The sequence below is a fragment of the Podarcis liolepis genome (assembly GCF_965112155.1).
Source record: "Podarcis liolepis genome assembly, chromosome: 6".
Taxonomy (NCBI): Eukaryota; Metazoa; Chordata; class Lepidosauria; order Squamata; family Lacertidae; genus Podarcis; species Podarcis liolepis.
The window spans coordinates 69870230-69897207 of record NC_139559.1 but is presented as its reverse complement, the minus strand read 5'-3'; the positions used below and the strand labels follow the sequence as shown (position 1 = coordinate 69897207).

Sequence of the window (26978 nt, the reverse complement as noted above, 5' to 3'; positions counted from 1 at the left end):
ATGTATGTAACGTCGTAACAAGGACCATTCACAAAGCAGTGTTGATGGTAACACAAATACACAGTCCAGGCATGAGTAAGCTAATCACACCTATAGCGGAGTTACCTTGATTCAGGGTACTGGTGATAGGACCGAACTTCTTGATAAGTTGTAATTCAGCAGGCACCAAGCTGGTGTTTCCCACTTGAAGTTCCTTTGCTTGAGAATGGCCACCGTAAGGTCAGTAACTGTGTTATGGGGAAGTTGAAATGTTCTTACCTTTATTTTTATGTATTCACTTATTTATTATATATTATTCTTGAGTTTATTTGAGAAAGGTGATGCAAACAGGTTTAAATAAATATTGGCGGTGGTTTTTTTTTTTTTGGCATGCCAACTAGAGGAAAGGAAGTGGATAAATAGAATATGAATGTTGAAGTGTTTCTCCCCCCCACCCGCCCCCAAGGTATAGCATAGCAAAAAAATGCCATTTTAGGTATGAAGCCAGAGTCTGCTTGTGATATTTCAGAATGCTCATCATCACCATACTCTCTCAGTATTTTTCTCCATCGCCGATTACTGGTGCCTCAGCAAATAACTTATGCCTTAGGAGTATTTCCAGAATGCTTTCCGGAGCCAGAAATATTTGATATCAAGCTCTTAATCCCATTTCAAGCAGAACTGCTTCAGTAGTCAGGAATAAAGCTGATGATCGCAGCAGATTAAGTAGGCAAGTCTGTGAAAGGCTGTGTACTGGGAGGACTGTCTCATGTTCTGCATAAGTGTGTTTTCGATTGCCTGCCTTTTTGTAATTTTGAATGAGCCACACTTAAGAGGCTTGATCCTAACACTGGTTAATGACAACTGTTAAGGTCAGCTGTGATCTAGTGAAACTCATTTCACGATAGGTTTGTGGCATCACTTGCCAGATCAGATGAGTCATCTGAAGCTTCCCTAAGGAGGTGGAGGGTTCCCCTGGTTCCAGTCTGGTTGCTGATATGGACCATAGAGTGGATGGGGCAAGTCTGCTTCAACTGCCTTTTGGGTGCCTAGACCACATTGAGAAATTGTTTCCATCTCCTACCATTCCAGTTTCTACCATCAAACCCTGATGGTAGGAAAGATTGGCTATTCAAGGCAGAACCCTAGCTTCACTGTACTACAGGTTGTCGATTGGTAATGTACTGAAAGCCCAGCCCACTCTTAGAAATGGATATTTATGGCCTTCCAGTGTTTATGCAGCAACAATATCTCCATTTCCAATCTGCAGTAATGTGGAATATTCTTCATCCACCAGTTGATCCACCCAGTGCATAGCAACGGAGCTGTCTGGAGTTGTGTGCTAACATTCTCAGTTGGTTAGAGGGTGGTGCTGATAACGCCAAGGTTGCAGGTTTGATTCCTGTATGGGACAGCTGCATATTCCTGCATTGCAGGGGGAATTGGACTTAGCTGATCCTCAGGGTCCCTTTCAACTCTACAATTCTGTGAGTCCAGCAAGCAGGATGCAGTGCAGATCTGCAATTAAATTTCACTGAATTGGGGGCAGAGGAGACTATTTAACTGACCCCAAACATTAAGAAGCGCTCACTTGCTGTCCACGTGCCACGAAATACCATTGTTGTTGCTGTCCCCTGAGCTGCTCTATAAGTGCAAGTCCCCTGTTTGCTGCTCTGTAAGTGCAAGGAGCATCCCCCAAATGGGTCCCTGTTCCTCGGTGCTCTTGCTTTTGTCTTTCCTTGCCACTGAGAGCTTCTGCAACGCCCTAGTTGCTGCACAAGTTCGTTCACCACCTTTCCCACAACAGGTACAACGGAAACCTCTCGAGGCAGCTACTCCCCGAACTGCTGTGGCAGGCCAGGCTGAAAGAAGAAAGTGCCTTCAGAGTAACGTGTCTGCTCCTAAGCAACAGCATCTTCTGGTGGTCACATGTATAATGCTAGCTATAACTCGCAGCCTTGCTTTCAAGGTCTGTTCATTGCAACCATGATGTGGCCGGGCTGTCAGTGGAAGCTGAGATAGTCTCGGTAATTGGACAAATCCTCGTTTGCCCAGGAAATGAGGGCTGTGGCTGGTTGCCTAGGATTTATGAATCTCTGATTTGAATGTCAGAGTTATAAACGTACAGAATGTATGGAGACTGCTTTGCCATATAATGCTTTTTTTTGTGTGTGATTATTGTCAAGGAAGCTAACCATGGAACAAATTAGAGGATTGCAAAAACTCCTTGTAGAGGCATGATACTGTACAGCGTCTTTCGGCTCTTCAAGAATTTAATTAAACATTGTGGAGTGAGCTCTGTCCCAACGAAGGAGCCAGAGCCCAGAGCTTGGCTCTCAAAGATTATGCCTCCAATGGATTTGAAAAACTAGATAACCATGTTTGTGCTCCTTGTGGGTTTTTTTTAATTTTTAAATGGAAAACACATGCTCCTTGTTCAGTAGGAAAGCTCAACAACGCTGGCACTTAAGGTTTAACACATGACCCTTTTGCCTTAAGAGAGCAAAGCCTAAACAGAAGAGCTTTTGTTCCTGCGGAGAGTTCTCCCCACTCCCGGTTTCTTAAAGAAAAAAAGCCGAATTGTATAGACTAATAACAAGACATATCCCCACCAATAAGGCTTGCTTTTGCAGGGGGCTCCCAGCTTGTAGTGTGCTGTTTATGGGCAGGATTTGACTCTTCACATACTACTGCAAATGCTGTGTCTGCAATTTTTACTTTTTTAAAAAGAGAGAATCTCCTGTTCCCCATTTTTGTGCAGGTAACATGTCCTATTTTTTACTTTTGACCTCTACGGTTGTACTTTTGAGCCTCTTGGTGGTGACTTCTGTGGTGGTTTTCAGTGACTTATGTGGCTGAGGATCACAGCAGTGCGCTCTTGTAATCTGGTGACCCTGCAAAGAATCTGACCTTGTCTTGCAAAGCCAAGGAGCATGTACTTTCAACACAAGTCAACATCAATATTTCATCAGTGGAAACATTCCCCCTCCCTTTTTTTTTTCTTGGAAGGGTAGCTAGACTCACCATTTCCCACAAAAATAACGAGAGGCACAGAGAATATTCATCTTCAGAGAACTTGAAGGGAGGAGGGATCCTCTCCATGCCCCAATCCAGAAAACTACTACAGATTTTTCAGTCCCTTGTTGCTTTCCTCACTAAAGTCCTCCATCTCCTAGTCAAGTCCTTCAGATTGACCAACTATAGGCCTGAACTGTGTCTGAATTAGAGCATCTGGAAATCGTCTGAAAAGGCTCCTTGGTTGGCAACTTGATTCTGCAGACAATATGGAATGCTCTGGCAAAGACCATTCTGCTGTTTGCAGAGCACAATGAACACAACTGCCAACATCACTCTGCTTTGACTTCACTAAGTCATCTGGCTGAAGGAGCAGCTTTTGCAGAATTGCCGCCTTATTGTGGGGTTTGTTTGTTTTTTAATTTCCAGCTTTGGGAAACAGGCAGGAGGACTCCAGCATCCTGTCAGAGCCCTGTCACCTCCTTCCCAAAGCTCAGGAAGCTTCTGTCCAGCTTAGGGAGGAACATGATGCCCATGTGTGTGACATCAGGACATCAAGACGTCATGTGTGCGACGTCACCCCATCGCCTTGGCAAGCTGGCGCCTCTGGCCCTAACTCTTCCTGTACAAAAAATTTCATGGCATGCCACTGATGCAAAGGCCTTTGGACTGTCTGGCCATGTACTCTATGGGGAGATGGCCCCTGTGTGTTCATTTGTCTTCTTTTTTCAGTGTGGGATGTCAGATGGGAAGTTTGTACGGTCGGAAAAACTAGTTCAAAAAACACTGGCTTTCTGTAATATAGTTGCCAAACCTACGCTTGCTGGAATGTTCTGTCACTTTAACGTCCTCATCCTTTCCCTTATTACGAAGAATCATATCTGACACACATGCCATGTGAGAGGCTCAAACTGTAGTTTTAAAGTATGACATGCAAGAAGACCCCTTCTGTCTATCAAACTGTCAAAGCATAACAAGGTCTAACTCTCTCCCTTTCCCCTTTCATATGTCCGCCATGCCATGCATGATCCTAGCCTCCCCTTTTTCTTAGCCCAGTTATCTTCCATCTTCATGCCTAAATAAGATGTTTCCCCAGACTTGGATTAGTCTATCCTACTCAGCGCTTGAACTGTGAGGGGAAAGGTAGCGGAGGCCGCTCATGAAATCCACAAGGCCCACCCCATACTTTCATCAGTTTTCTCCAAATCACAGTGCCCCACTCCTGTAGACTTCTAAATACAGAAGCTCGGAAGTCGGCCCCTGTCACAAAATGTGGTGGCGACAGGCCCGCTTTCCCCCTCAACCCACTCCCAAATTCAAGCACTGCTACCAGGTCCCCTCAGTTTCTTCTTGATCATGACAACCTTCATATTTTCCATTGTTCTCTGTTGATAGCCTTTCCTTCTCCCTCATCCTTTAGCCACGCCAGGGCGTTACCTGGTTTTCAACATCGTGTTATATATTGCCAGCTAAACCTTGCAATATACCAACATATCACAATGTGTGAAATAAGGATGGAGCTATGTAGAGACATTGGCTGGCTTCATGGTTTTCCCGGCATCGTGATTTTTGTATAGCACACACACGCACACACATTATAATTACCAATTATGAAACCAGTATCACGATATGGACTTCAGTTTTGGACGATATATCGCCCAGCCCTAACCTTAGCAAGTATTTAAGCATTTGGGGGAGGAATTATGCCCCTTTCATGTTCCGTATTGCAGCCAGCAAACAGCTAAAATTGAACAAAAATGGCATGATGGTAGAAGCACCATGGGATAAGATAAAGATATTTTACAGTTGAAATATTCAGCCGTCAGCTGTCAATAAAACATTTGTACTATTTAACCATAGGGAGCCGGTAACCAGAGGAGACTTAGTTTCTTGGGGTGTAGATCCATGAGTTCAGGTAACAAAAATTGTCAGATGTGTGTTGCATGTATTCCCCACCACTGTCTCTGAGCTGGAGTATATGGCTGCTTAGAGGTGGGGGGGAAAGAAACCTTTGAAAAGCTTCGGCTGGCTTTGCACACACTTGGATCCAAAATGGTCAGCTTTCTAGAGTGGTGGCTATATTTGCAAGCTGTTTTAACACTTGCCGGGCCTTGCTTTTGTCTTACACAGCTGAATGTGGATGGCAGATGAAAGCCCAGCCCTCACTTGAACTGCGTTGCGTTTGCGGGTTTGTGATTAACTTGCAGAGTTCATTGAGGCGCTTAGAAAATTTAACAGACTCCTGCGGTTGCAGGTGGACTAAGGCATGATAGTTTTGAGATGGAACGTTTTCTCCCAGGCTTCCCCCTCCTAATATAGGATTACTAGCTAGTTCCACTACCCCAGTAGTAGAATGTTTTGGCTGTTAAGTGTGCATGCATACATGCATGTTCCAATTGTAGAGAAATAGAGAGAAATAATGCAAATGTTAACACTGTTGGTTTCTTGTCATATACACCGTTTAGCTAACATGTCTTAAAACTGCTGTTTGTCTTAGTGCAACATTCAGCCGTCAAGGAATCTGCATTGACTGAGCAGCAGTCATCTGTGAATTACTTGAGACCTAAGAAGCAGCGGCCTCAGATGTTGAACTTAAGCAGTACTGAGATGTCAGGCATCCTCAGGTCCCGGCCAGCCAGACTGGATAGCCCTTCAAGCAACCGCTATGCCGGAGACTGGAGTGGCTGTGGGGAGAGCTACTTTGTCAGCCCCAAGGAGGCCCTGAACGAAGCAGACTATGATGATGTTCCTTCGGAAGATGCCGAAAGTGGCGATGACGGTGGCAGAGTGGATGGCTCGGAGAAGCTCGCCGAACAGCCCCATTGCATGTCCAAAGAACACACTTTTCAGGCCTATTTGACGGTGCAAGCCATGGATTCTGCAGGGAACCACAGAGTAAACCTCAAAGATCTGCAGGAAAGCATTGATACTTTGATAGGAAACCTGGAACGGGAACTCAATAAAAACAAGCTCAACATCAGTTACTGATAAGTAATTTCCCTCTGCAATACCTCCTCTCTCTCTTTTTGCTGTCTCTTCTCCCCCCCCCCCCCGTTTCTTCCCCAAAAGAGAGACGGGTGCAGTGCTGTTATTTCCATTGCATCGTGCAGTGATTTTGATCCACCGTGGGCTTAGTGCATTCGTATTACACGTTTATTGCTTTGTTGTAATTTTCCTCCCCCTTCCTTCTTCTCTGTTGAGGGTGGTTTCGGGTTGACCCTTCTGGGTTTAAAATGGTACGTTACTTTTCGTGAGATGATTGCAGAATTTCCGTTTCCCTTTCAAGGTACTATGCACTTAGGAAGTTTGGACAATTTATGCAAGGTATGCAAGGCACCATCTCTGTCTACGTTACAACTGGAACAGCACTCATTTGTTCCTGAACCTTTAGCCCTGGTACAGATGTTTTCCCAGAAAGGGAGAATTAACATTGCTGCTTACCTGATAATTTGCAGCGCAAACTGTAGGTAGATCATTTTTTTCTACCATGTTTTGACACCTTATTCACTTGCAATGCAAAGGCTGCTATGAAAAGAAAAAGCTTTTTATATATACCTATATAGCTATATATGAAAACGTTTAAATGTACAAATATTAATGTATTCCTGCATTAACACTTTCCAGCAATTATTTAAAAGTGAAAAGAAATTAAATATTTTTCTAACTTTTTTTTTGTTTTGTACATATTTATATACATGTATTAAAAAGCATTGGGCTTGATCTACTCCATTTGGGGTACAGTGCTTGTGCATGGGGAGTTCACCATAGCCCTCCCTGTCCTTCCTCTCTTCCCCCCTGCTAAGCTGTTCCAGCTGATAAGCAGGAATGAGCCACATTAAATTCAGCTGCAGGTGGAAGGTTCCCCATCCCTGCTATAGAACATAGCATAGGAGATCCTGCCTCCTTACGCATCTACAGGCAGCATACTTGGCCTGTCAGAAATAGGAGGACACTGCATTCCTCCCCTTCCTTTCCAGCCTTCCCCTTCCCTCGCCGCAAGTCAAGAAACCAGAGCCTTGCAGGGCAAGTTCTATGAGACATTATGAGGAGCAATTGCTGTGGCTCCCTGTCTCAAACCCTTTGTAATCATCGGTACTTCAGGAAAGGGCCGTTTTAGATTTAAATATGAACACAACTTCTAAAAGGAATGTGTGTCGCAAGATGCCAAAATAAATGGCCCGCTAAGCAGCAGTGAATATGGGTCAGACCAGAAGCGACTTGCTGAATACCTGTGAGGAGTTCGAAGGCCACAGATGACATTGATATCTCTCAGATGTACAAGTGCATAACTTTCCCAGATAATGTGTCCTTGTCTCATCGTGCAATTTCCACGTTTTTAAGTTTCTAGAGAGGCTTTGGCAATGGGAACGATTGTTTCCCAGAGTCCAAATTTCACACTGTGGTGGCTCACAAATATGCATATTGTTTAAAATGCACATTTTAAACAATATGCACATCCCTTTAACCCTTTCCAAAGTTCAGCCAGATGCAAGCGATGGACAGAGCAGTATTTCATGCATGATCAAAGGCTCTGTTAAAGGCAAATGTTCAGAATAAGTTAGATGTGCACACACACACACACACCTCCATGAGACTTAAATTGGGATGGATTTAAAGACTGAACATGTTTTCTGGTTCAGCCTCAAGTAGCAAACATAATTCAAGAGTGCAGGTCCCTATGCTGAACCATGTTTATGAAGCTGTAGTCCTCGTGACTACAAATGCAGTGATCAGGAATTATGGCCTGTTTTTTGTTTTTGTTTTTAAAGGAGGAGAGTAGTCATATTGATTCAAGTGGGATATTTTAGATGTTCTGAAAGCTCAGTAGATGCTAAAATGTCTGTAGTCCCCTCCCCAAAAAAGTCCATCCTATTTTTAAAGGTTGACATGTGAATTGAGAAAGTGCCTTTTAAAAATAATATATCTAGGTCCTGAATGCATTTTGAAGTTCTTAGTATTTGCTCTCATACCAGAAATATTGAATAAGTATTAAATGAGACTATCAATTTACTGTTTATCTTGCCAGTTGTCTTAAATGAGTATTATTGACAGCTCCTCAGCCCTTCCCTTAGAAGGGTAAATGTGACAAAACGTTTATTAAACTTGTCCTTGGATGTTGGCTATCTTAGTAGTTAACCAAAGCAATTGCAAGTCTTATGCAAATATATAAATGAAAACCCAACTTCTGTCCACTGTCTAGCAATAAAACCCAAGCAATAAAAATTATACAACCAATTGCCTCATTAAAAAAGGCTGCATTATTAATAATGCAGATGAGTTAAGTTTTTAAATGGAAATGCTTTTAAAAATATAAGTCAGCAAAGGTTTCTTAAATAGTGCTTTGGATCTTGCAAACTCATGACACACTGTAAGATTTCATTTTCTCCTGTATTATGTTAGCGCCCGCTCTCTTGGCCTATGGACCTTGTGTAAATGCTATTTCAACTTGTTTGTTTCCCTCCTATATTTTGTCTGGCTACTGTTGTTGTTATTGTTATTATTATTTATTTACAATAGGATGCACGAATTTGGTGCACGATTTTTTTGCCACGTTTTTTCCTAAATATCTCCACTTTTTATCCAGTGTCCTTTTTATTAATTTATTATCGTTAGTGTCTCAGTACACAGTACAGTCATTGCAATTAAATAACAACGGTACTGTTTGGAAATTTTAACCTGAAGCATTTATTGATAAGCTGATGTATTTTTTTAAAAGTATATATGTACAGGAAGTGGATTATTTTTAAAAATATAAATGTTAATTCTGAATAAAATCTGGATTAAGAATAACAATGGGTTGCATTTTGTAAAAGGTTGCCATCAGTGCATTTTTTCTAGGAAAAGAGGTGCAGGAACTCACCATGAACAACTTCCTCGTTCTCTTAGAATGACGTTGGTGCCCACCTGAGAGGTGCCGCAACAAAATTCCAGCGAGTTCCGGCTGGAAAAAGCCCCGGTTGCCAATATTTGAAGATAAGTTGGATGTATTTCTGATTCCACATAATACCTTGAAAATGTATTTGCCCACACAGAATCTGCTGTGGTTGTGAATATATGTTTTCCTTCATATTTTTCAGGGCTAGTCGTTCAATGTGCTCAGCAACTGAGAGGGAGGACGAAGGCCTAATCTCATGCAGGAATTTGAGTGGCGACTTCAGTGCTATTCCTTCCCAACCAGAGGTAGTTTATCAGAAACAGATTTCTTTCCAGCTCACTGTGTCAATTGTTGCATTGTTATAGCACGTGTTTTGCCATTTGTTACCAAGCCAGGTTTAATGTTTTGCTGTTATGGAATGAGTTCAGCTGAAGATGTGTCTCCTATAATAGGCCTGCCTGTTCACTGAAGTTCACAGTGTGAAAGTGCTCCTAATGTTATGGCCTTCTTCTCTGTTGCCATCTTGGTCCTCTGGGATACCCTCCTAGAGATGGAGTACAGTATTGTCTCCTTCCAAACATCTTCCCAGAGGCAACTTACCATTTCTACCTTTGAAAACTCATTGCCTGTCTGATCTGCTTGCTTCTGATCTTCTGCATTTGTGTTGTTCCGCTGACTAGTTTTAGATAAATGAGAACTTCAACATTGGAAAACTCTCTAGTTTTTGTACGTCAGAATAAGTAGCAAAACCTTGTTTTGTAGTTTGGGGTCTGTGGTGTCTCATTCACACAGGAAAGCCACTGATGTTGCAGTTGTCTAGCAATGAACATGGATGTACAAATGAAGCCTTCATGTCTCAGTGGATAGATGATTGGAATTGGGCCAGAGAGAGCCTAGCTCAATAATGGGCTTTGCGTTTTTCATGCTTGCCCTTTGCATAATGAGAATGGAAGTAGCCTACTTTGTCACATTGTGAAAATCACAGTGCCCTTTTAGCACACACAGACATGCTATCAGAATGTTCAGCTTTCCAACAGCTTTTGAACATACAAATTCCCAACAGAAAATGAGTAAAATTCTAGTCTATCCACATTGTATCTCAAGCCAGAACATCATGTTGTTGAGTAATTTGATCAATTTCCCAGAGGCCTAATGAGCTACAAGAACACAAGGACTCTATTGTCATCGTCATCATCCCCCCACCTCCGTGCTGCAACATATCTGTTAGACGGGGAATAATCACACAAATTAGGCCATTGTGCATATGACTGCATGTGCAAATTCTTCTCATCCAGACCATTTCCAAGGGTCCCCCCCCCGAACTTCTGTGCCCACCTGCCATTCACTTTCACTTTCCCACCGGGCCTAACCTGTACAACTGCTTATAAGCAGGGGTGCAGAACCTGTGGTCTTCCAGATGTTGCTGGACTCCAGCTCCCACCATCCCTGCTGATGAAGCTGGCTGTGGATGGTGGGAATTGTAGTCTTGACAACATCTAGGCTGCCACAGGTTCCTCACCACTGGCCTAAAGGGAGAGTTCAAGGCAACTCACCTTTGTTGTTGCTACCATGCTCAGGGCAAGCATGGAAGGGGGATAGCTCTAGGGGTTGGAAACGGACCCTCTTCAGGAGAACAAGGCTTGGCAGATGCCCAAATGGCTGCTCTTTGCCTTGCATGACAGGAAGTTCATGGTTGTTCTCCCATCCATAGAACAGGCTGTGGAACTCAGTAATGTATGAGCAGTGTCTGAATTTAATTCTGCTAGCAAATTTCAAGATTTCATGTCGTCTTGGCATTTTGGCCAGTAGTTTTTGTTATATTACAAATAAACAAAGAACTTTAGTTTTAAGAAAGCCTAATATTAAGTCCACCACGTCAGAGGTATTTACCGTATTTTTCGCCCTATAGGACGCACCGGCCCATAGGACGCACCTAGATTTGGGGGGGGGAATAAAGGAAAAAAAATTATTGCCCCCCCCCAGGCGCGGGGCTGGGGCGGGAAAAGCCCGAGCTTCCCCCGACCCCAGCCCCCAGAATGGGAGCCAGAGTGACTCCCGGAGCTTGCGGGGCTGGGGGTGGGGGAAGCCCGAGCTTCCCCCACCCCCAGAAAGGGTCCCAGAGCGATGGCGAAGGTGAGCGCACCTTTGCCATTGCTCTCGGAGCTTGCAGGGGCTGGGGGTGGTGGAAGCCCGAGCTTCCCCCACCCCCAGCCCCCAGAAAGGGTCCCAGAGCGATGGCGAAGGTGAGCGCACCTTCGCCATCACTCCCAGAGCTTGCGGGGCTGGGGGTGGGGGAGGCCCAAGCTGGGGGTGGGGGAGGCCGAGCTGCGCAAGGTCCCAGAGCGATGGCGAAGGTGCGCGCACCTTCGGCATCGCTCTCCGACCCGTTCGCGGGGCTGGGGACGGGGGAAACTCTGGCTTCCCCCACCCCCAGCCCCGCAAGCTCTGGGAGTGATGGCGAAGGTGCGCTCACCTTTGCCATTGCTCCCGGAGCTTGCAGGGGCTGGGGGCGGGGGGAGCCGGAGCTTCCCCCGCCCCCAGTCCCCAGAACAGGTCAGAGAGCGATGGCGAAGGTGCGCGCACCTTCGCCATCGCTCTCCGACCCGTTCGCGGGGCTGGGGTCGGGGGAAGCTCCGGCTCCCCCCGCCCACAGCCGCGCAAGGTCCCAGAGCGATGCCAAAGGTGCGCGCACCTTCGCCATCGCTCTCTGACCTGTTCTGGGGACTGGGGGCGGGGGAAGCTCCGGCTCCCCCCGCCCCCAGCCCCTGCAAGCTCCGGGAGCAATGGCAAAGGTGAGCGCACCTTCGCCATCGCTCTGGGACCTTGTGCTGCTGGGGGGATAGCTTCCTGAAGCCTGGAGAGCAAGAGGGGTCGGTGCGCACCGACCCCTCTCGCTCTCCAGGCTTCAGCGAAAGCCTACATTCGCCCCATAGGACGCACCCAGATTTCCCTTTCATTTTTGGCGGGGGAAAAGTGCGTCTTATAGGGCAAAAAATACGGTATATCTGTTTTCTTTGTAGCAATTGTTTGTGGCCATTTGGGAGAGATGCACGTTTTCCATACACATTATTTTAGAACTGAAAGAAAGCTCTGCTTGTTTCAACACGCACAAATGATAAAAGATTTATGTGAAAACTTATGTCTCCCAAATGGGAATCCATCATCTGTCAGGAAACAATTTAATGATGCATTTGTTAAATTGAAATGCAATCTGAGAGCCCGTATTAAATGGCTTTAAATCTGTTTTAAATTAATGGCTTCAGCACATCCCTGCTTAGAGGTAGATTGTGTGCCTGCATGATTTACAAATTAGATGTGTGGAAATTAAGAACTGTGATGATGACCCACTTGGTGGTTTTTGCTCACTTTATTAGAACCTTCTGTGACATGCATGTAAATGTTTCCTGCTCTTATTAAGAACAGAGGAATGCCTGGATTCTACCCTGGTTAATACAGATTACATTTTACCAGCATAAATACATTGCTGACTGGTAGTGCAGTCCCCCACCCCCAATCCGTAGCTGGTTAAATGTGTGAATGGAAAAGAGCCCCAAACCTGTACCAAATTCCAGCTTTCTGTCCGTTGTTCCAGCCACCTAAACTGGTGATATATGTTTGTGTAAGCTGTTCCTTGTTATATTATGTAACAGTTTATATAATAGGATCCACCTCTATGTACATATTGCAATCAGGCATAGTCGCCCCCCCTCCCCGCCCATAAAGAATAGGATTAGGATTCAGATTGCAGACAAACAACAATAAATGCAAGGATTACAGCTTGCTTGCTTTAGGAAAGAAGATGAACATCTTCTTCTAACAGACGAGTCTAGGATTTTCAGCTTTTCAAGAGAAGATTCAAGGTCAGCCAATAGTGGATATCTTGGTGAACCTATATCGTTTACCTGCCTTCCATCCGGCTGATTTACTACTGCGGCAGGCAGGCATGGAGTGCGGGAGGGGGTGGGGGTCAGCATGGTGCAAACAGGCCAGCAGAGCTAATCTGTGTTTGGCATCTTCAGCAGGTTTGTCTGGGTTTATGCAACAGTGCAAATGAATGGTTCATGTGATCATTCTTAAAGTTGCAGTTTAAGGGGTGCATGTGCTTTTTATTAACTTTTTAAAAATGCTGGGTTTTTTTGGTGTGGAAGCCTTTTGCAGTGCAATAATTTCAACAATAGTGAAGTTTTTGGTTGCAGGCATTATTGTTCTTCAGTTCTTAAGTGCAGCCACCCCATATTCTTTACTCGTGAATAAAGAGAGGTGCATTTGACAGAGACTACTGAACTGTGGCCTCTTGTTACCTGCCTCCATCTGTCTCTGTCCACCTTTCATATTTGAATGCTGACAGATGGAACATTATCAAGTACAAGTTTATTGATCTAACCCTGCCTCCACCATATGGTTCAGATGGAGGCCCCGAGTTTGTTCACCTAGGCTGAACCTTCCAGCTCATTTTTGGGGGGCCCTTGGTAGCTTAGTTTGCAAAATACACTCAAGGAAACTAGTCTTTGGTGAGTCAGCCAGTCCCCTCCTCACTGCCCTGGCGTGGGGGGGGGGAGGGCAGGCGGGGGAGATAGCTACATTGGTATGCTAAAAATAGCTGGTAACTTCTCATATAAAAATAGATCCTCTGGATTTTTGCAGCACAAATCTCTAAATCTGATAAGCTTGGGACACATCTGGTTGTTCAAGGCCACTAATGTTTTAGGGGGGCTAGTCTAGTACACGGAATGCATGTGTGATATTTGGAGCACGTTTCTCACAATATATATATATATATATATAATTGTTGCTTTACCCAAATACTTCAGGGTTTACCGAAAAGGTAGTGGCAGGGATCCACCTTTGCTGCTCTTTAGCCTGCCTGTGTATGTAAGAGAAAGGTGGGTAAACATATTTTAAGGGGTTACTTGTTCATCATTTAGTGATATTTGAATGTGCTGTCTGGAACCATGCCTTGGGCATACAGTCTGGGTCGTGTAAGAACATAAAAAGAGCCCTGGTAAATCAGAGCAACAGGCTACCTTGTCTTGCTCTCACGGTGGCCAACCCAGATGCCTATACAAAGCCTGTAAGCAGGATCTGAGCGTAAGAGCCCGCCCCTCTCCCAACTGGCATTCAGAGGTATGCTGCTACCAGGTGTGTGAGAGAGGATCTAAGAGTTGGTGACTGAAAGATCATTTGGACTGGGGAGAAAAGGAGGACGGAGACCTAAAATGGTCTTTGACCACTGTATTCTGTTAGACCTTCTGTTACTTTTTTAAAAAATGTTTTCTTCCCAGCTTCTGATTATCACTTTCCTGTGCCCCAAGCAGATTAGCATCTACTACGGATTGTTGAATTAGAGGACGTATGATGGCCATCTTCAGATATCTCAAGGGCTTTCACATGGAAGGTGGAGCAAGCTTGTCTTCTCCTGCTCCGGAAGGTAGGACTCGAACCAATGGATTCAAGTTACAAGGAAGGAGATTCTGACTAAACATCAGGAAGAACTTTCTGAGGGGAAGAGCTGTTTGGCAGTGGAATGGTCTCCCTTGGGAAGTTGGGGATCCCTTTCATTGGTGGCCTTTAAACAGAGGCTGGAAGGCTGGCTGTCATGGTTTAGTGGATTGCATTGCAAGGGGCTGTATTAGTTGGCCCTTGAGGTCTCTTCCAACTCTATGATTCCCGACGGTAATTGTTGTTTTCATTGATCAAAGCTAGACAGGAGCAGTGAATATTGTAGACCGGTAAGAGTCGCTTTGCAAACCGTCTCCATGTGTCTTTCCACTTTCTGTCCTGGCCGTATGGATGCTTGTCGGACAGGAGCCTCTGCTACCACAGCAGGCTGTGGAAAGTATGGATTCACTCTCTTAAGAGTCTAACCTGCCCTTCTCTGAAGCCTTTCATTTCTGCCTAATGGTCTCTGATGGCACCTGACCTGGTAACATTGCACTGCAGGATGAAAAATGTCACCCCAACCGATAAGAGAGCGACATTAATATTAATCACCTGCTGTACATTTGCACAGGTAAATAGTCAAGCTGTTGTTTAACTTCTCCAGGGGGAAAGCTGCTCTCCTGCTGCAGCACAAGCAGACGGTGACATGCTTTTGTGTGTCAAGGGAAAGGTGCTCCCTTCAACACAAATCTTTTTACTATTGCAGTTTGTGCATCCTGACGTTCATATGTTGAGAATGTGTATTGGACAGAAGAACTATGTAAATAAACAAGCTGATGGCACAGTGACTGCAGGTGAGTTTGAACGGTGATTATGCCTCTTGCTTGGCTACATGGGGAGATGTGTTTGTGGAGGGGTTGTAGCAACCGCTGACTTTTATGTGGCTGGTTGCTTACTGTTAATCGTTAAGTCATGGCTGTTGTGGCGCCCATTTTTTCATTCAGCAGCATTCGTTTAACCGCAGTTTGCTAGTAAAACTGAATTACTGTTGTCGTGAAATGATGCAGGTCTAAATAGCGTGTTACCAACATGAAAAGTTTGGAAAAGCTCTGGCCTAAATCAACCTTAGTCACTTTGAAAACTGAAGTGTTGCTGAGGCCAGCTGTTAGCATACACAGAGAATGTTATGTGATAACGACTGAATATGTAGTAGATCTGGAAAGAAGCCTGTTTGTGTGCAGTTCCAGATGTCTGAAATGATTACATCTGATGCTTCCTGGCATTGCTGCTGTTTCCATATTATGCTGTATTCCAGGGCACTTAATGGGCATACATATTAACATAGTGTTGTTTTTAATATTTGCATTAAGGCGCTACAGGTTCTAATTAATCTCAAATGCAAAACCAATTATTATTTTATTGTCAATATGCACCTTTAGCCATGTGTGAAAATGTTGCTTACCTGTATATTTATTATGATACATAGTGTAGAGGTATGGAGGAACAGCACCTACAACCATATTGGGGAGGGGGCATTTTCAGCAGTCCTACAGTAAAAAAAAAAGACAAGCTGCAAATTGAACAGTACAGCAGCAGGTCCTTTTGGCTTGTGGGAGCTCTCCTGCATTGCAAATTTTCAAAACCGCACAAGGCTCTCCGCAGGTGCTCCCATGTCTTTGGATCAGTGTCATTCTAAATATGTTGCTTACAACAAGTTACGCTGTCCTGAATATGACAGTGGTGTCTTATGCAGCTAGTTGGTCCTGGAGGCGTATCTGTCTGGCCCCTTCAGTACCCCAAGACGAGTCAGAATGGTCTTCTCTAGATCCAAAAACTCTATATAATCTTGATTTGTCTGCTCTTCCATAAGTTCTCTTGACCGCTGGCCACCTAGCGCTCTCTGCAAGGAAGGAGGGGTAAGTTATAAATACATTTTCTGAGTTGGAGGGGGAAAGTTAATTCTCAAAGTCTTAAAATATAGCCTGTTTAGGTAGACGATGATATACCGTATTTTTCGCTCTATAGGACGTACACGACCATAGGACACACCTTGTTTTAGAGGGGGAGAACAAGGAAAAGAATTATCCCCCTCTGCTCAGCGCCCTTTCAGCGAAGCGGCAGGAGAAACGGAGCCCCTTCCATTTCTCCTGCCGCTTCGCTGAAGGGGTGCTGCGCAGAGAGGGGGAGATTTTTTTTTCTTGTTCTCCCCCTTTAAAGCAAGGTGCGTTCTGTGCGGTCAAGGTGAGGGGGAGTTCCTTGGAAGCCTGGAGAGCGAGTGGGGCTTCAGTGAAGGCAACCCGAAGCCTCAGGAGCGTGGTGGGAGTTCCCGCTGGGCTTCGGAGGTTTCGAGTTCCTTTCGACCTGCTCTTTGGGGCTGGCGGTGGGGGAAGCGCTGCTTTCCCCCATTGCCAGCCTCAAAGATCCCTGAAGCCTTCAGAGCGCAACACGAGTTCCTGCTGTGCTCCACAGGCTTCAGGTTCCTTTTGCTGAAGCCAGGAGAGTCTTGCTCGCACAGACCCCTCTCGCTCTCCAGGCTTCAGCGAAAGCAACGCAAAGCCTCCGAAGCGCGGAGGGAGCGCTCCCTCTGCGCTTCGGAGGCTTTGCGTTGCTATCGCTGAAGCCAAGGAGCCTGCATTCGCGCCATAGGATGCACACAAATTTCCCCTTAATTTTTGGAGGGGAAAAAGTGCGTCCTATAGAGCGAAAAATACGGTAATAAAAAAGGAGAAGCGATCTTCTCCCCGCAGCCCCAGGTCCGGGGACAGCGGGAAGCGCTTCCCGCTGCCCCGGACCTCTTTTGAAGCAAGGGGCTGCGGGGAGATTGTTTCTCCCCACCGCCCCTTGCTTCAAAAGAGGTCGGGGGACAGCGCAAAGCGCAGCGCTTCTTCCCCGCTGCCCCCGACCTCTTTTGAAGCAAGGGGCGGTGGGGAGATCTGCCCCAGCACCTGCCCCAGCCGCCCCGCTTCGGAACACTGCTCCGAAGCGGGGCGGGGGGGGGGCGGGAACACCTGCCCCAGCCGCCCTGCTTCGGAACGCTGCTCCGAAGCGGGGCGGGGGGCGGGAACACCTGCCCCAGCCGCCTCGCTTCGGAACGCTGCTCCGAAGCGGGGCGGGGGGCGGGAACACCTTCTGAAGGCGGGCGGGGGGGCGAAAGTCTTTGTCCCCCCTGCCTGCCTTCCCAGGGGCTTTTAAATCGCCCCGGACAGCGGAGAAGTCCTCCGCTGTCCCGGGGCGATTTTAAAATGCCGCCCGCCAGCATTTTAAGATCACCCGGACAGCGGAGAAGTCCTCCGCTGTCCCGGGGTTTTTTAAAATGCTGGGGGTGGGAAGAAAAGCCCTTGTCCCCCCCCCCCAGCCTTCAGAAGAGGTCTGGGGACAGACTGTCCCCGGACCTGGTCTGAAGGCGGTTTCCCTAGGAACGCATTAATTGATTTTCAATGCATTCCTATGGGAAACCGTGCATCGCAAGACGAAAAACTCGCAAGACGAAGAGACTTGTGGAACGAATTAATTTCGTCTTGCGAGGCACCACTGTACATGAAAAATAGGCACATTTTTCAAAACCTTAGCACTCCTAACTTTATTTTGTCACTTAAAAAGAATCTTACCGTTTTCTTCATCATATTCTCACGCTCTATATTCTCTCTTTCTTCTTCTCTGAATTCTCGCCGCTTTTCAGAAAACTCCAGGTGTTTGACTTCTCGCTCAAAGTAATGAAGGACACTAGAACGCTGATATTCCAAGGTATTTTTAGGTTATGACATGAGGCATTTTAAATATCCATTTCCAGCTATGGGAGCCGAACCAGGTTTCTATATTACAGATGTGTGGGAAAATGGGGAAAGGGGGGGGGGGCGGAAGAGAACCATGTACCTTCCTAATCTGAGTTGCTCAGAAGAATAGTGGGATTAAAATTTACTTTAAGAAAAGAACGAATGAGTCTCTTGGTAATATAGTTTCTCCCCAAATCCAGCCGCCAGAAGTTTGTCAGTTATGCCAATCAGAGGCTGCATTTAGGTCTTCTTCCCCGACCAAAGCGGCTGGCCAAGGTAATTGCCTGTTTTCCAGTTGAGTTCTGCTCCCATTCCAGCCTTACTACACAATTGCCTGTGTGCAATTCCTGGCTTTCTGATATGAGTGTTACACAAATGCAACAAACCATTGTGTTTGCACCTCTGATCTTACCTTGTCTAAATGAATGGCACATCCATTGTTCTCTGTTAGTCAACAGGATGTCACCAGATCATAGAGTTGGAAGGGACCCCAAGGGTCATCCAGTCCAACCCCCTGCAATGCCAAGCCAACTACAACATGTAACTCTTAGAACCCCATGCAAGGAATCTTGTTTGCGGCTCCCCTGCCCCACTCCCCAGCCAAGTTCTGGAACAGGTTACAAACCTCATTGAGGGAAGGGTGGCTTAATGTCCACGAAATTTCCAAAACATGCAGGGTACCAAAATCGTCGGATACTGCTAAGAAGTGTTGCTTCGCTGTAAGAGAAGACAGAGAATGCAGAAGGAGTTGTACACAAAACACAGAAGAATTTTTTTGTGTTCAGTATTTGTGGCAGAGAGCAAATGAGCTGTAAGGGTCAATTTGGGAACTCAATCTCTTGCATGTTCTTCCTAGCCTTCTTCTGTCCTGTTTTGCTCCTCCTCCCCTAAACCTTATTAAACTGGAATCCCCAAATACAGTTTAAAAGCCTATTTGTTCAGAGTTTGGCACGAGAGAGCTAAAAGCAGGAGCAAATATCTCAGTGTGCATACATACTGTACAGAAATATCACAATAAAACATTACGACTTCTAACATCCAAAGATAAAAGATTAACTCTCTATGTGTCTGACTGCAGAGCTATGTGCAACTGAGTCCCAGTGCTATTTAAAAACAAAATAAAAGGCCATTTGGGGAGGATGGAAACTGGTGCTGGCAAAACAAGGGGGAGAGCAGGAATGTGAAACCACACGGGGTGTCAGGAAAGGATTTCCCCTAGAAAACCATTTTTTTAAAAATGGCACCTGGACTCTGTTTCATGCATCTGCTTGTAATGTGTAGTTCACCCAAGGCCTTTTTTTCAACACTCATTCCACTTTCAGCTGCTGAAGACGGAGGATAATGCTAGACCAGCAAACTTAGGCAAAATTTCATTGCTGCTTCCCCTATTCTTCCTTTCCCTTGCCATCTTATAGCCAACTGTGCATGTGATGCAAGTTGATATCTCCATTTGAATTGCCTTTCTTTTTTTAAAACATTGCCTTTCTTTCTAACCTGGCCCATCCACTGCAAAGTTACATTCAAAGTAAGGAAATAAGAAATACAGTACACTGACATACAAGAGTAAATCCAGGGTTTGATGCAAGTAATCAGTGCAATACAGACGTTTTGGGTCTGAGACGCTTCATGAGTCTTCTCCAATAGGTCCCAAATGTCAATATTTCCATCTTCTCTCCCAATGAAGAAAACACCTGGCCTTGATAAGGACCACTGCCCAACAGTGTATCTCTTTGCTGTGCAACTTGACTCAAGGAGGGGACCGCTCTTCATTAAAAATGCAAAGGCCAAAAGGAAAATAGTTGCATGAAACAAATACCAGATTAAAATTGTTCACCTAACACTTCCATCTTCCTGTCTTTTTTGAGTATTCCTGCCTTTTCCCACCCCATCCCATTAAAATGGGGGCTGCGGGGAAATCCCCATTAAACTCTTCATCGACTTTCAATCATTATGCTGACAAGTCTTACACATTGTACAGCCACTTACAATTCTACGTGAGTGCTTTTTAAAGAATTTTGTTATATTTGGGTAGCTTAACTGCAATTGAAGAATACAGGAAGATTAAAATAGAAATTTATTGGGGATCTGTATCCTCAGTTTATGGCAGGTGCATGGGGATATATGATAAATTGATAAATTCATCAGATATTCATCACCGATAAATTCCACTCTGCTGGCAGAAGAAGCTATGCTTGCATCGTGAATTTATGCGTATACATTGAAATAGTGAAACCTCTACACCTGTGGGGAACTGAAGAATATCCTTCAGTATGTCCTGAATCAGTGGGGCACAGCATTATTCAAACAGGTGCAAGAAATTGGGGTGTTTTCATGTTGTTTTTTCTTGGAAAAAATATCCAATATGCTTCAAGCTATAACAGCTCTTGATTAGAGAATCATGGCTGGTTTTAAAATATTCTGTTATATTCACTGAGAGGAGTCATATACATATAAACCATCTGCAGGAAACTTCTCTTGAAGAATATCAAAGGAAATAGGTAAGCAGGTCAATGTCCCCCCCCCCCACCCACAGACAGATGAAAACACGTTCCTACCTGTTCCTTACACCTTTCTGAATCACCTTGTGCTACATTTGGAATGGACTTGTCACCCCTTTCTTAAGGATTTCCCATTCCAGAGGAACATACCGTGACACCTTCTTTCCATATTGCAAAATTCCAGCCTCCAACAGTGAGAATTATGTCTTTGAAAAACGGAGACCTCTGTACAGTATGGACAAGTCCATCATGGATGATGTACGTGTTGGATGGCTTTTGACCTTATGAGAGAGAGAGAGACTCTGTTTTGTATGTGCATACATTTGTCTCTTTGTCACATTTTATCTGGCTCTTGCAAGGTGTTGAACTAGTTGGTAAGTGTCTATTCCGTGCCTTTTAAAGAGGTCAGGATAAAGAGAAAAATACCCATCACAGAGCTACAATTCCCAGCACTCTAAATGAACTAGAGTTGCTAGGATTCTGGAGGAAGCCATGATTGTTTAAAGTGGCATAAGTGTGCAGATGTGAATAAGGCCTCAAAGTACAGGTCCATATGCCACATATTTGCACAAATACATATAGTTCCTCAGTGCAAATTAAAGAAGGTAGATTGGGTCTTACCAGCCCCACACATTGCCGTTTGCCCTGCTGCCCTTTAAGCAAAGTTTTTCAAAAGTTTTTTGTTTGTTTTTTAAAGGAGGGTCAGGAGATCTGGGTCCTCCCTGCACAAAAAATTCCCAGGACTCAGACACCCCACCTAGGCAACCCCCTCGCATTGCCCCTGAACCTAATCTAACTAGTTTCTTTACCTACATGTAGTTTTTGAAATATCCTCTGTTAATCTGTTCTCATCTGAACCCCGCAGCACAATAATACATGCATGTATCTCCTTGAGTAATAAACCTTTGCTGCAGTGTGCAAAGAGAATTTAAAGGCCATATGAAAATTTGTCAGGAGTTGCTGCCAATATACCCATGTGGTTTCTCCTGATATAAATGTTTTGGCAAAGCAATATTACCCTGAAGACATGCACTTTTTAAAGCATTGTTTGGCTGGAAAACTACACAGCACAATTTGGAGAAGTGTAAATTTTCAACAGTGGTTTCGTTTTGATTCAACTGTTGCTTTGGAAATGCGAAGTGAATAGAATTTATCCCCCATGCCCCATTGCTAGTAGTAGTGCTCTCAGCATTTATTCGCCTTTTCTACCTCTCCCTCTCTCTTTTACTCAGCAACACCTATCTAATGCCAAACTTACTACTGTATCCTGTTAAATTCAGTTCAGTTGTTGTCCTTGGTTAGTTTAAAAAAACAAAAACAAAAGCCACCCAAATCCCACAGCAATCCCTGTCCACCCAGAAAAATTCAAAGCATACTGAGCAGTCTTCCTGAGTCCCCATCTCTCTCCATCTTCCAGTCGGTATAAAGGACTTCACCATCCTGCAATGCCATAAAGTGAAATACTGGTCACAATTTTTTTTTTTTTAAGTTGAGATTTGATCTCTTTTGAAGCATACAAAAGTGTTTGCAAAATCGAAACCATTTCCTGCATGATGCCTTGTTTTTAAGATGGGCCACAAGCTGAGAGAATGCAGAAGAAATGCCGGGATGGTTTAAGAGGCGCTTTGAAAAAAACCAAAACACTTTATGGTGTGGTTATTGCTTTTCCTTTAAGTTCAGGCCTTGCATTCTCCAATTGTCTCTTACCTCCCCCACCGTAAACAACAATTGTACACCCAAATGTCCAACTTACCTCAGTCCCAACAAAAAAGCTGCTGGTGACATTTTCTAGTAGCTTGAGAGGTTTCATGGACGTGGCCTGTATCTCGCTATATGGCAGCTTTTCCACAAGTGTCTCCTGTTTGACTTGGGGCTGTGTTTTGTCTTTGGAAGAATGTGGATAAAATCACTATGCAAATCGTATAAACAAAAACTCCCGAAACTTTCCACATTCCTACTCACTCACTGCTATCATTTTACGTGTTTTGCATTAAAAACAACTACTACTAAGCACAGCAATCGTTCCCATTAATTAATGCCTTTCATCTACCATCTTTAAGCTCAGGTGGGCAGAAGGTGAAAGCCTCGTGGCAAGCTATGGGAAATCCACATTTCAGAATTGCCATTGTCCTGCAGTTTATTCAGTTAAAGCAGGCACGTAGCTCGTGATCTACTGGTAGATCACTGGACGTCTGCGGTAGATCACTGGCTCCCCCAAAGCAGCTCAACAAGTTTGTCTCTCCAAAGAAAAGCTCAACATTTCTGCCCTGAACCCCTAAAAAACTGGGCTTTCGCCCTCCCAAAAAATACCTCAGCAGATTTGACCTGAACACCCCAAAACGGGGTAGATCACTGCCAGTTTTTAACTCTGCGAGTAGATTGCAGTCACTTGGGAGTTGGCCACCCCTGAGTTAGAGGAGTTCTCAATAGAGAATTGTTATCTAACTCCCTCAATGGGTATGTTTCTCCGTGTTTTATGAGAGAAATTGCTGTCAATTTCACCAGGTTATGTTACGGCGAATAGACATGCCCCGAGAAAAGTATGTATGGCATTTAATGAATGTGCTCTCTCGAACTCCTAGGGACCAAGGACACCCCCCCCATAAAATATTTGAGGGAACCAGCCTCTTCTCCCCCCCCCCCACAGTTGATGAGCATTGCCATTAAAATGGTGTGCATGTGACATGTCTTGTGATTGATTATGTGGGGTGGGGTGTACCTGGGCCCCCAATATTATACTCAGGTTTGCAGCCCTGCTCCCTCCCCCCCCCACCTCTCTCCACTAAAAGTAGATTTAATAAGCACCCACATTACGGGTATAGTGTTTGGTTTTGAGGTTTTGCAAGCAGAAAGCTTAGCTTCCTGTGCCCCCCCAAACCTCTCCCCAGAGGGTTAGGGGCAACCCTGAATGGTGTAGAAACCAGGTGGAGGGAGATGTGCTGGCATCAGTCCATATGTATATATAATGCATGTATATATAATGTAAATATATATATACCTTGAATTTTGGTGTGGTAATGCTCTTCTCTGAAGCTAAGTTTTATAGGGCTGTACTCTGCACCTGTATCTGTCTTGGGCAGGTTCACCTGTTTTAAGATACAAAGAGCATTGGACCATATACTCCACAAAGAAACTTGAGTTAAAAGTTGCATCCCTTTCAAATGGGACCAGACAGAAAGGCAGCTTACACATTCAGTGGTACTGAGATAAGAGGTCAGAAGCGTTAGTTGTGCCACGTGAGCCCTCACCAACCTGGTGCCTGCCAGGCGATTTGGACTACAACTCCCATCAGTCCCTGTGGGTCTTGCTGTCCAAATCATTTTTCCATTCATAAGTTCAGTTTCTTTCCATTTCCACATCAGATTGCATTTTCTTTTGAAAAAGGAAAGTCCTTATGAGTACTCATCAACATTTTACTGTGAATTTCTCACGTTTTCCTATGTCATTTTGCCTAATATACACCTTTTTCCAAGCAGGTTTCCCTCCATAATAATGCATTTGTGCCTGCTATTTTCATGAATGCACACTTTACCCTAGGGATGCATTTATTTTTTTTGGCACACATTCCCCGGCTGGAGAACTGCACTGCAAAATTCAGAGCTGTGTGAATTTCGAAGGACGGCTGCGTTTCAGTTTGCATTTCCTTTTGGAACGTGTGGATTGGGTAGGGCTTGCTTTTAAATGAATCATGTTTATCCACCTGCTGCAGAGTGGGACAATCTGTACATGCAATTTTAAATACCGTATTTTTCGCTCTATAGGGCGCACCTATTTTTTTTGGGGGGGGAATAAAGGGGAAAAAATTACCCCCCCCCCGAGCCCCAAAGAGCAAAGAAGCCATGACAGCGAGCGGGATGGATCCCGCTAGCTGTCTTGGCTTCATTTTTAGCCTCGGGGCTGGAGGTCCGGGAGTGCTCCCGGAGCTTGCAGGGCTGGGGGAAGCCCGGGCTTCCCCCAACCCCAGCCCCCAGAACGGGGCCGGGAGCGAAGGCGAGGTTGCGCTCAACCTTGCCATCGCTCCCAGAGCCTGCTGCTATCTGAAGCCCAGGGAGCGCGGCGCTGTAGCCTGCTGCGCACCCCGGACTTAGGGCAGCTATCCGCAGGCTTGCGGATAGCTGCCCTAAGCCCGGGGTGCGCAGCGCCATGCTCCCCAGGCTTTGGGCTGCAAGCACCTATCCGCAAGTGTGCGGAGCCCGGCAAGAACTCCTGCCGGGCTCTGCAGGCATGCGGATAGCTGCCCGCAGCCCAGGGTGCGCGACGCTGTGCTTCCCGGGTTTCGGGCTGCAGGCTGCTATCCGCAAGTCTTGGGAGCCCGGCGGGAACTCCTGCCAAGCTCCGCAGGCTTCCAGATAGCTTCCTGATGCCTGGAGAGCAAGAGGGGGCGGTGTGCACCGCCCCCTCTCGCTATCCAGGCTTCAGCGAAAGCCTGCATTCGCTCCATAGGACGCACATACATTCCCCCTTCATTTTTGGAGGGGAAAAAGTGTGTCCTATAGGGTGAAAAATACAGTAATTCTTTTCCGGAACGTAAGATTGCTCAGAGAGAAACTTCACTGCCTTGAGGAGATGAAAGGTACGGTGGAGAAATTAACAATAAAACCATATGCTGTAGCCACACCATCCCTATCAATGCACCTTGGCGGCTCTCCTAAATTCACAGCCCCATACCTTAATGAGAGGCCTCCAGCAGAGATCCAGGTGTTTGAAGGTAGGAGGCACATCAGGTGGAGCCAAAATCAGCTTATCCTCCTTTTTCTTCTCACCTGAAGGCTGGAGAGTAGGCCTATGGGCTCGAAGATCCCAAAAATATATTGTGCTGCGGAGGAATAGACAACGATAGAAAAGTTAGGTTGTAGATCCAGCCTGCCTGGAGAGCCATTGTGGTGTAGTGGTTAAGAGCGGTAGTCTCATAATCTGGGGAACTGGGTTCGCGTCTCCGCTCCTCCACATGCAGCTGCTGGGTGACCTTGGGCCAGTCACACTTCTTTGAAGTCTCTCAGCCCCACTCACCTCACAGAGTGTTTGTTGTGGGGGAGGAAGGGAAAGGAGAATGTTAGCTGCTTTGAGACTCCTTAAAGGGAGTGAAAGGCGGGATATCAAATCCAAACTCCTCTTCTGCCTCATCCACTTTCAGTGAGATAGCAGTTGTTTAGGAACAGCTGGATACATCAGGTAAGCAGATGTCACAGAAAAAGGAGCCCCTTGGGGTGTCAAAAGGATCACAATACGCTACAAATGGAAAGCATCTGGCAAGGTAAAAGGTGAGTCCCTACTGGGGTGCCAACCAGAAACAGGTCAAGATAGGAGGTGGTGGAGAAGTAAAGCCCTAAATCCACCGATTAATCTACAAAAAAGGGGAGGATTCTTACTCTCACCCTATCCCTGAGCAACTTGCGATCCATCCTCCAAGCCAAACGCAGCCCATTTTAGCTATTTGATAATCCCCCTTTTGCAGTTTCAGATAGGTAGCATGAAACAAAATATCTTTCAAGCCTCTTGATGGGTTTTCCATACGTGACAGGCTGGCTGTGGTTAGCTTGGGTGCACGTCACAAATTCTAACCTTGAACACATGGGGGGCAAGGTAATGCAAGTCAGTCTCTGAAGCCTCTCCTATTTAGAGGACTATTCCGAATGCCAGTGTGAAAGAGAGAGCCTTTCCTGCTCTTAATCTTCCTTTGCCAACACACTAAATCTAGCATCTAGACACTCCACGGCATGTGCAAACTAAATGGTAATGGAGCTGCTGAAGAATACTCTTATGTGAAAATACTCGTGCTAAAGTAAGTTTTTAAAAAAGAGTTATGCAAGATTCCATAAAGCGAAACCTTGCAGGTAACATTTTTCAACAGCTTAATTGGTAGTATGGGACATCAGGATTCTCTTCTCTCTTCTATTGGTATTAAGTAGTTATTACACAAAAGGAGTAGTTGTTACACCAAACAATGGAAAGAAAGAGAGACAGTACCTTATCAACCTGGTTCAGAAGTCACAATCTGTTTGAAGACACTGCCAAACCACAGTTTCCTGGTTATGGCATCACAGGAAACTGTGATTTAGGAAATTGGGATATCTTTGCCAAAGCAAGCCACAGGAGAGCAGAAGCAAAGAGGATGGGCAAGGAGGGAGCCTGCAGGCACACAACTCATTCCTGGTCCAATAAACCATAGTTTAAAAGTCGGAGACTGTGACATCTTAACAAGGCCTTGCGTAATAAACCTCGAAGAAGAAGAAATACTTACCAGTCTGGTGAGCAGGTGACAAGCTGTACACAAACTCCAGCTCTGTTTTCAAACATAGTGCCCATTCTGTTGACCTTAAGAAATAGCAAGTAAAACGACGTTTATTAGAAACAAAAATACAAAATGCAGTAGCTGTACAAGTACTTTGGAGCAGGCATGCTCAACAGCAGGGAGTGGGAAACTGTGGCCCTCCAGCTGTTAAGAACACTATTGTGGCT

General features: G+C 45.3%; 2 protein-coding genes and 1 long non-coding RNA gene across 11 annotated transcripts in view; 2 read left to right on the top strand and 1 right to left on the bottom strand.

The window, feature by feature from the left end:
* The window catches only part of SYDE2 (synapse defective Rho GTPase homolog 2), a 40469-nt gene extending 31404 nt beyond the window's left edge, over positions 1-9065 (top strand). For 2 of the 3 annotated variants that reach the window (XM_083510906.1, XM_083510908.1), the window contains exon 7: positions 5492-8787. In XM_083510906.1, coding sequence (XP_083367032.1) covers positions 5492-5982 — 491 coding nt within the window. In that variant the 3' untranslated portion in view covers positions 5983-8787. Of the gene's footprint in view, positions 1-5491; positions 8788-8880 lie in introns of those variants that run through there. The other variant, XM_083510907.1, reaches the window with a different exon arrangement.
* Positions 9066-14485: 5420 nt separating this feature from the next.
* On the top strand, positions 14486-18032 carry LOC310710375. Its single transcript, XR_014528003.1, has 3 exons — positions 14486-14879; positions 15015-15102; positions 17928-18032. It is a non-coding gene; the product is annotated as an uncharacterized lncRNA (long non-coding RNA).
* The window catches only part of DNAI3 (dynein axonemal intermediate chain 3), a 59005-nt gene continuing 47670 nt past the window's right edge, over positions 15644-26978 (bottom strand). For 6 of the 7 annotated variants that reach the window (XM_083511024.1, XM_083511022.1, XM_083511019.1 and 3 more), the window contains 10 exons: positions 26761-26834; positions 25188-25335; positions 23518-23605; positions 22273-22403; positions 21896-21959; positions 20670-20800; positions 19581-19785; positions 18647-18738; positions 17857-17979; positions 15644-16148 (listed from right to left, as the gene is read on the bottom strand). In XM_083511024.1, coding sequence (XP_083367150.1) covers positions 16002-16148; positions 17857-17979; positions 18647-18738; positions 19581-19785; positions 20670-20800; positions 21896-21959; positions 22273-22403; positions 23518-23605; positions 25188-25335; positions 26761-26834 — 1203 coding nt within the window. In that variant the 3' untranslated portion in view covers positions 15644-16001. The remainder of the gene's footprint in view (positions 16149-17856; positions 17980-18646; positions 18739-19580; positions 19786-20669; positions 20801-21895; positions 21960-22272; positions 22404-23517; positions 23606-25187; positions 25336-26760; positions 26835-26978) is intronic. The other variant, XR_014527912.1, reaches the window with a different exon arrangement.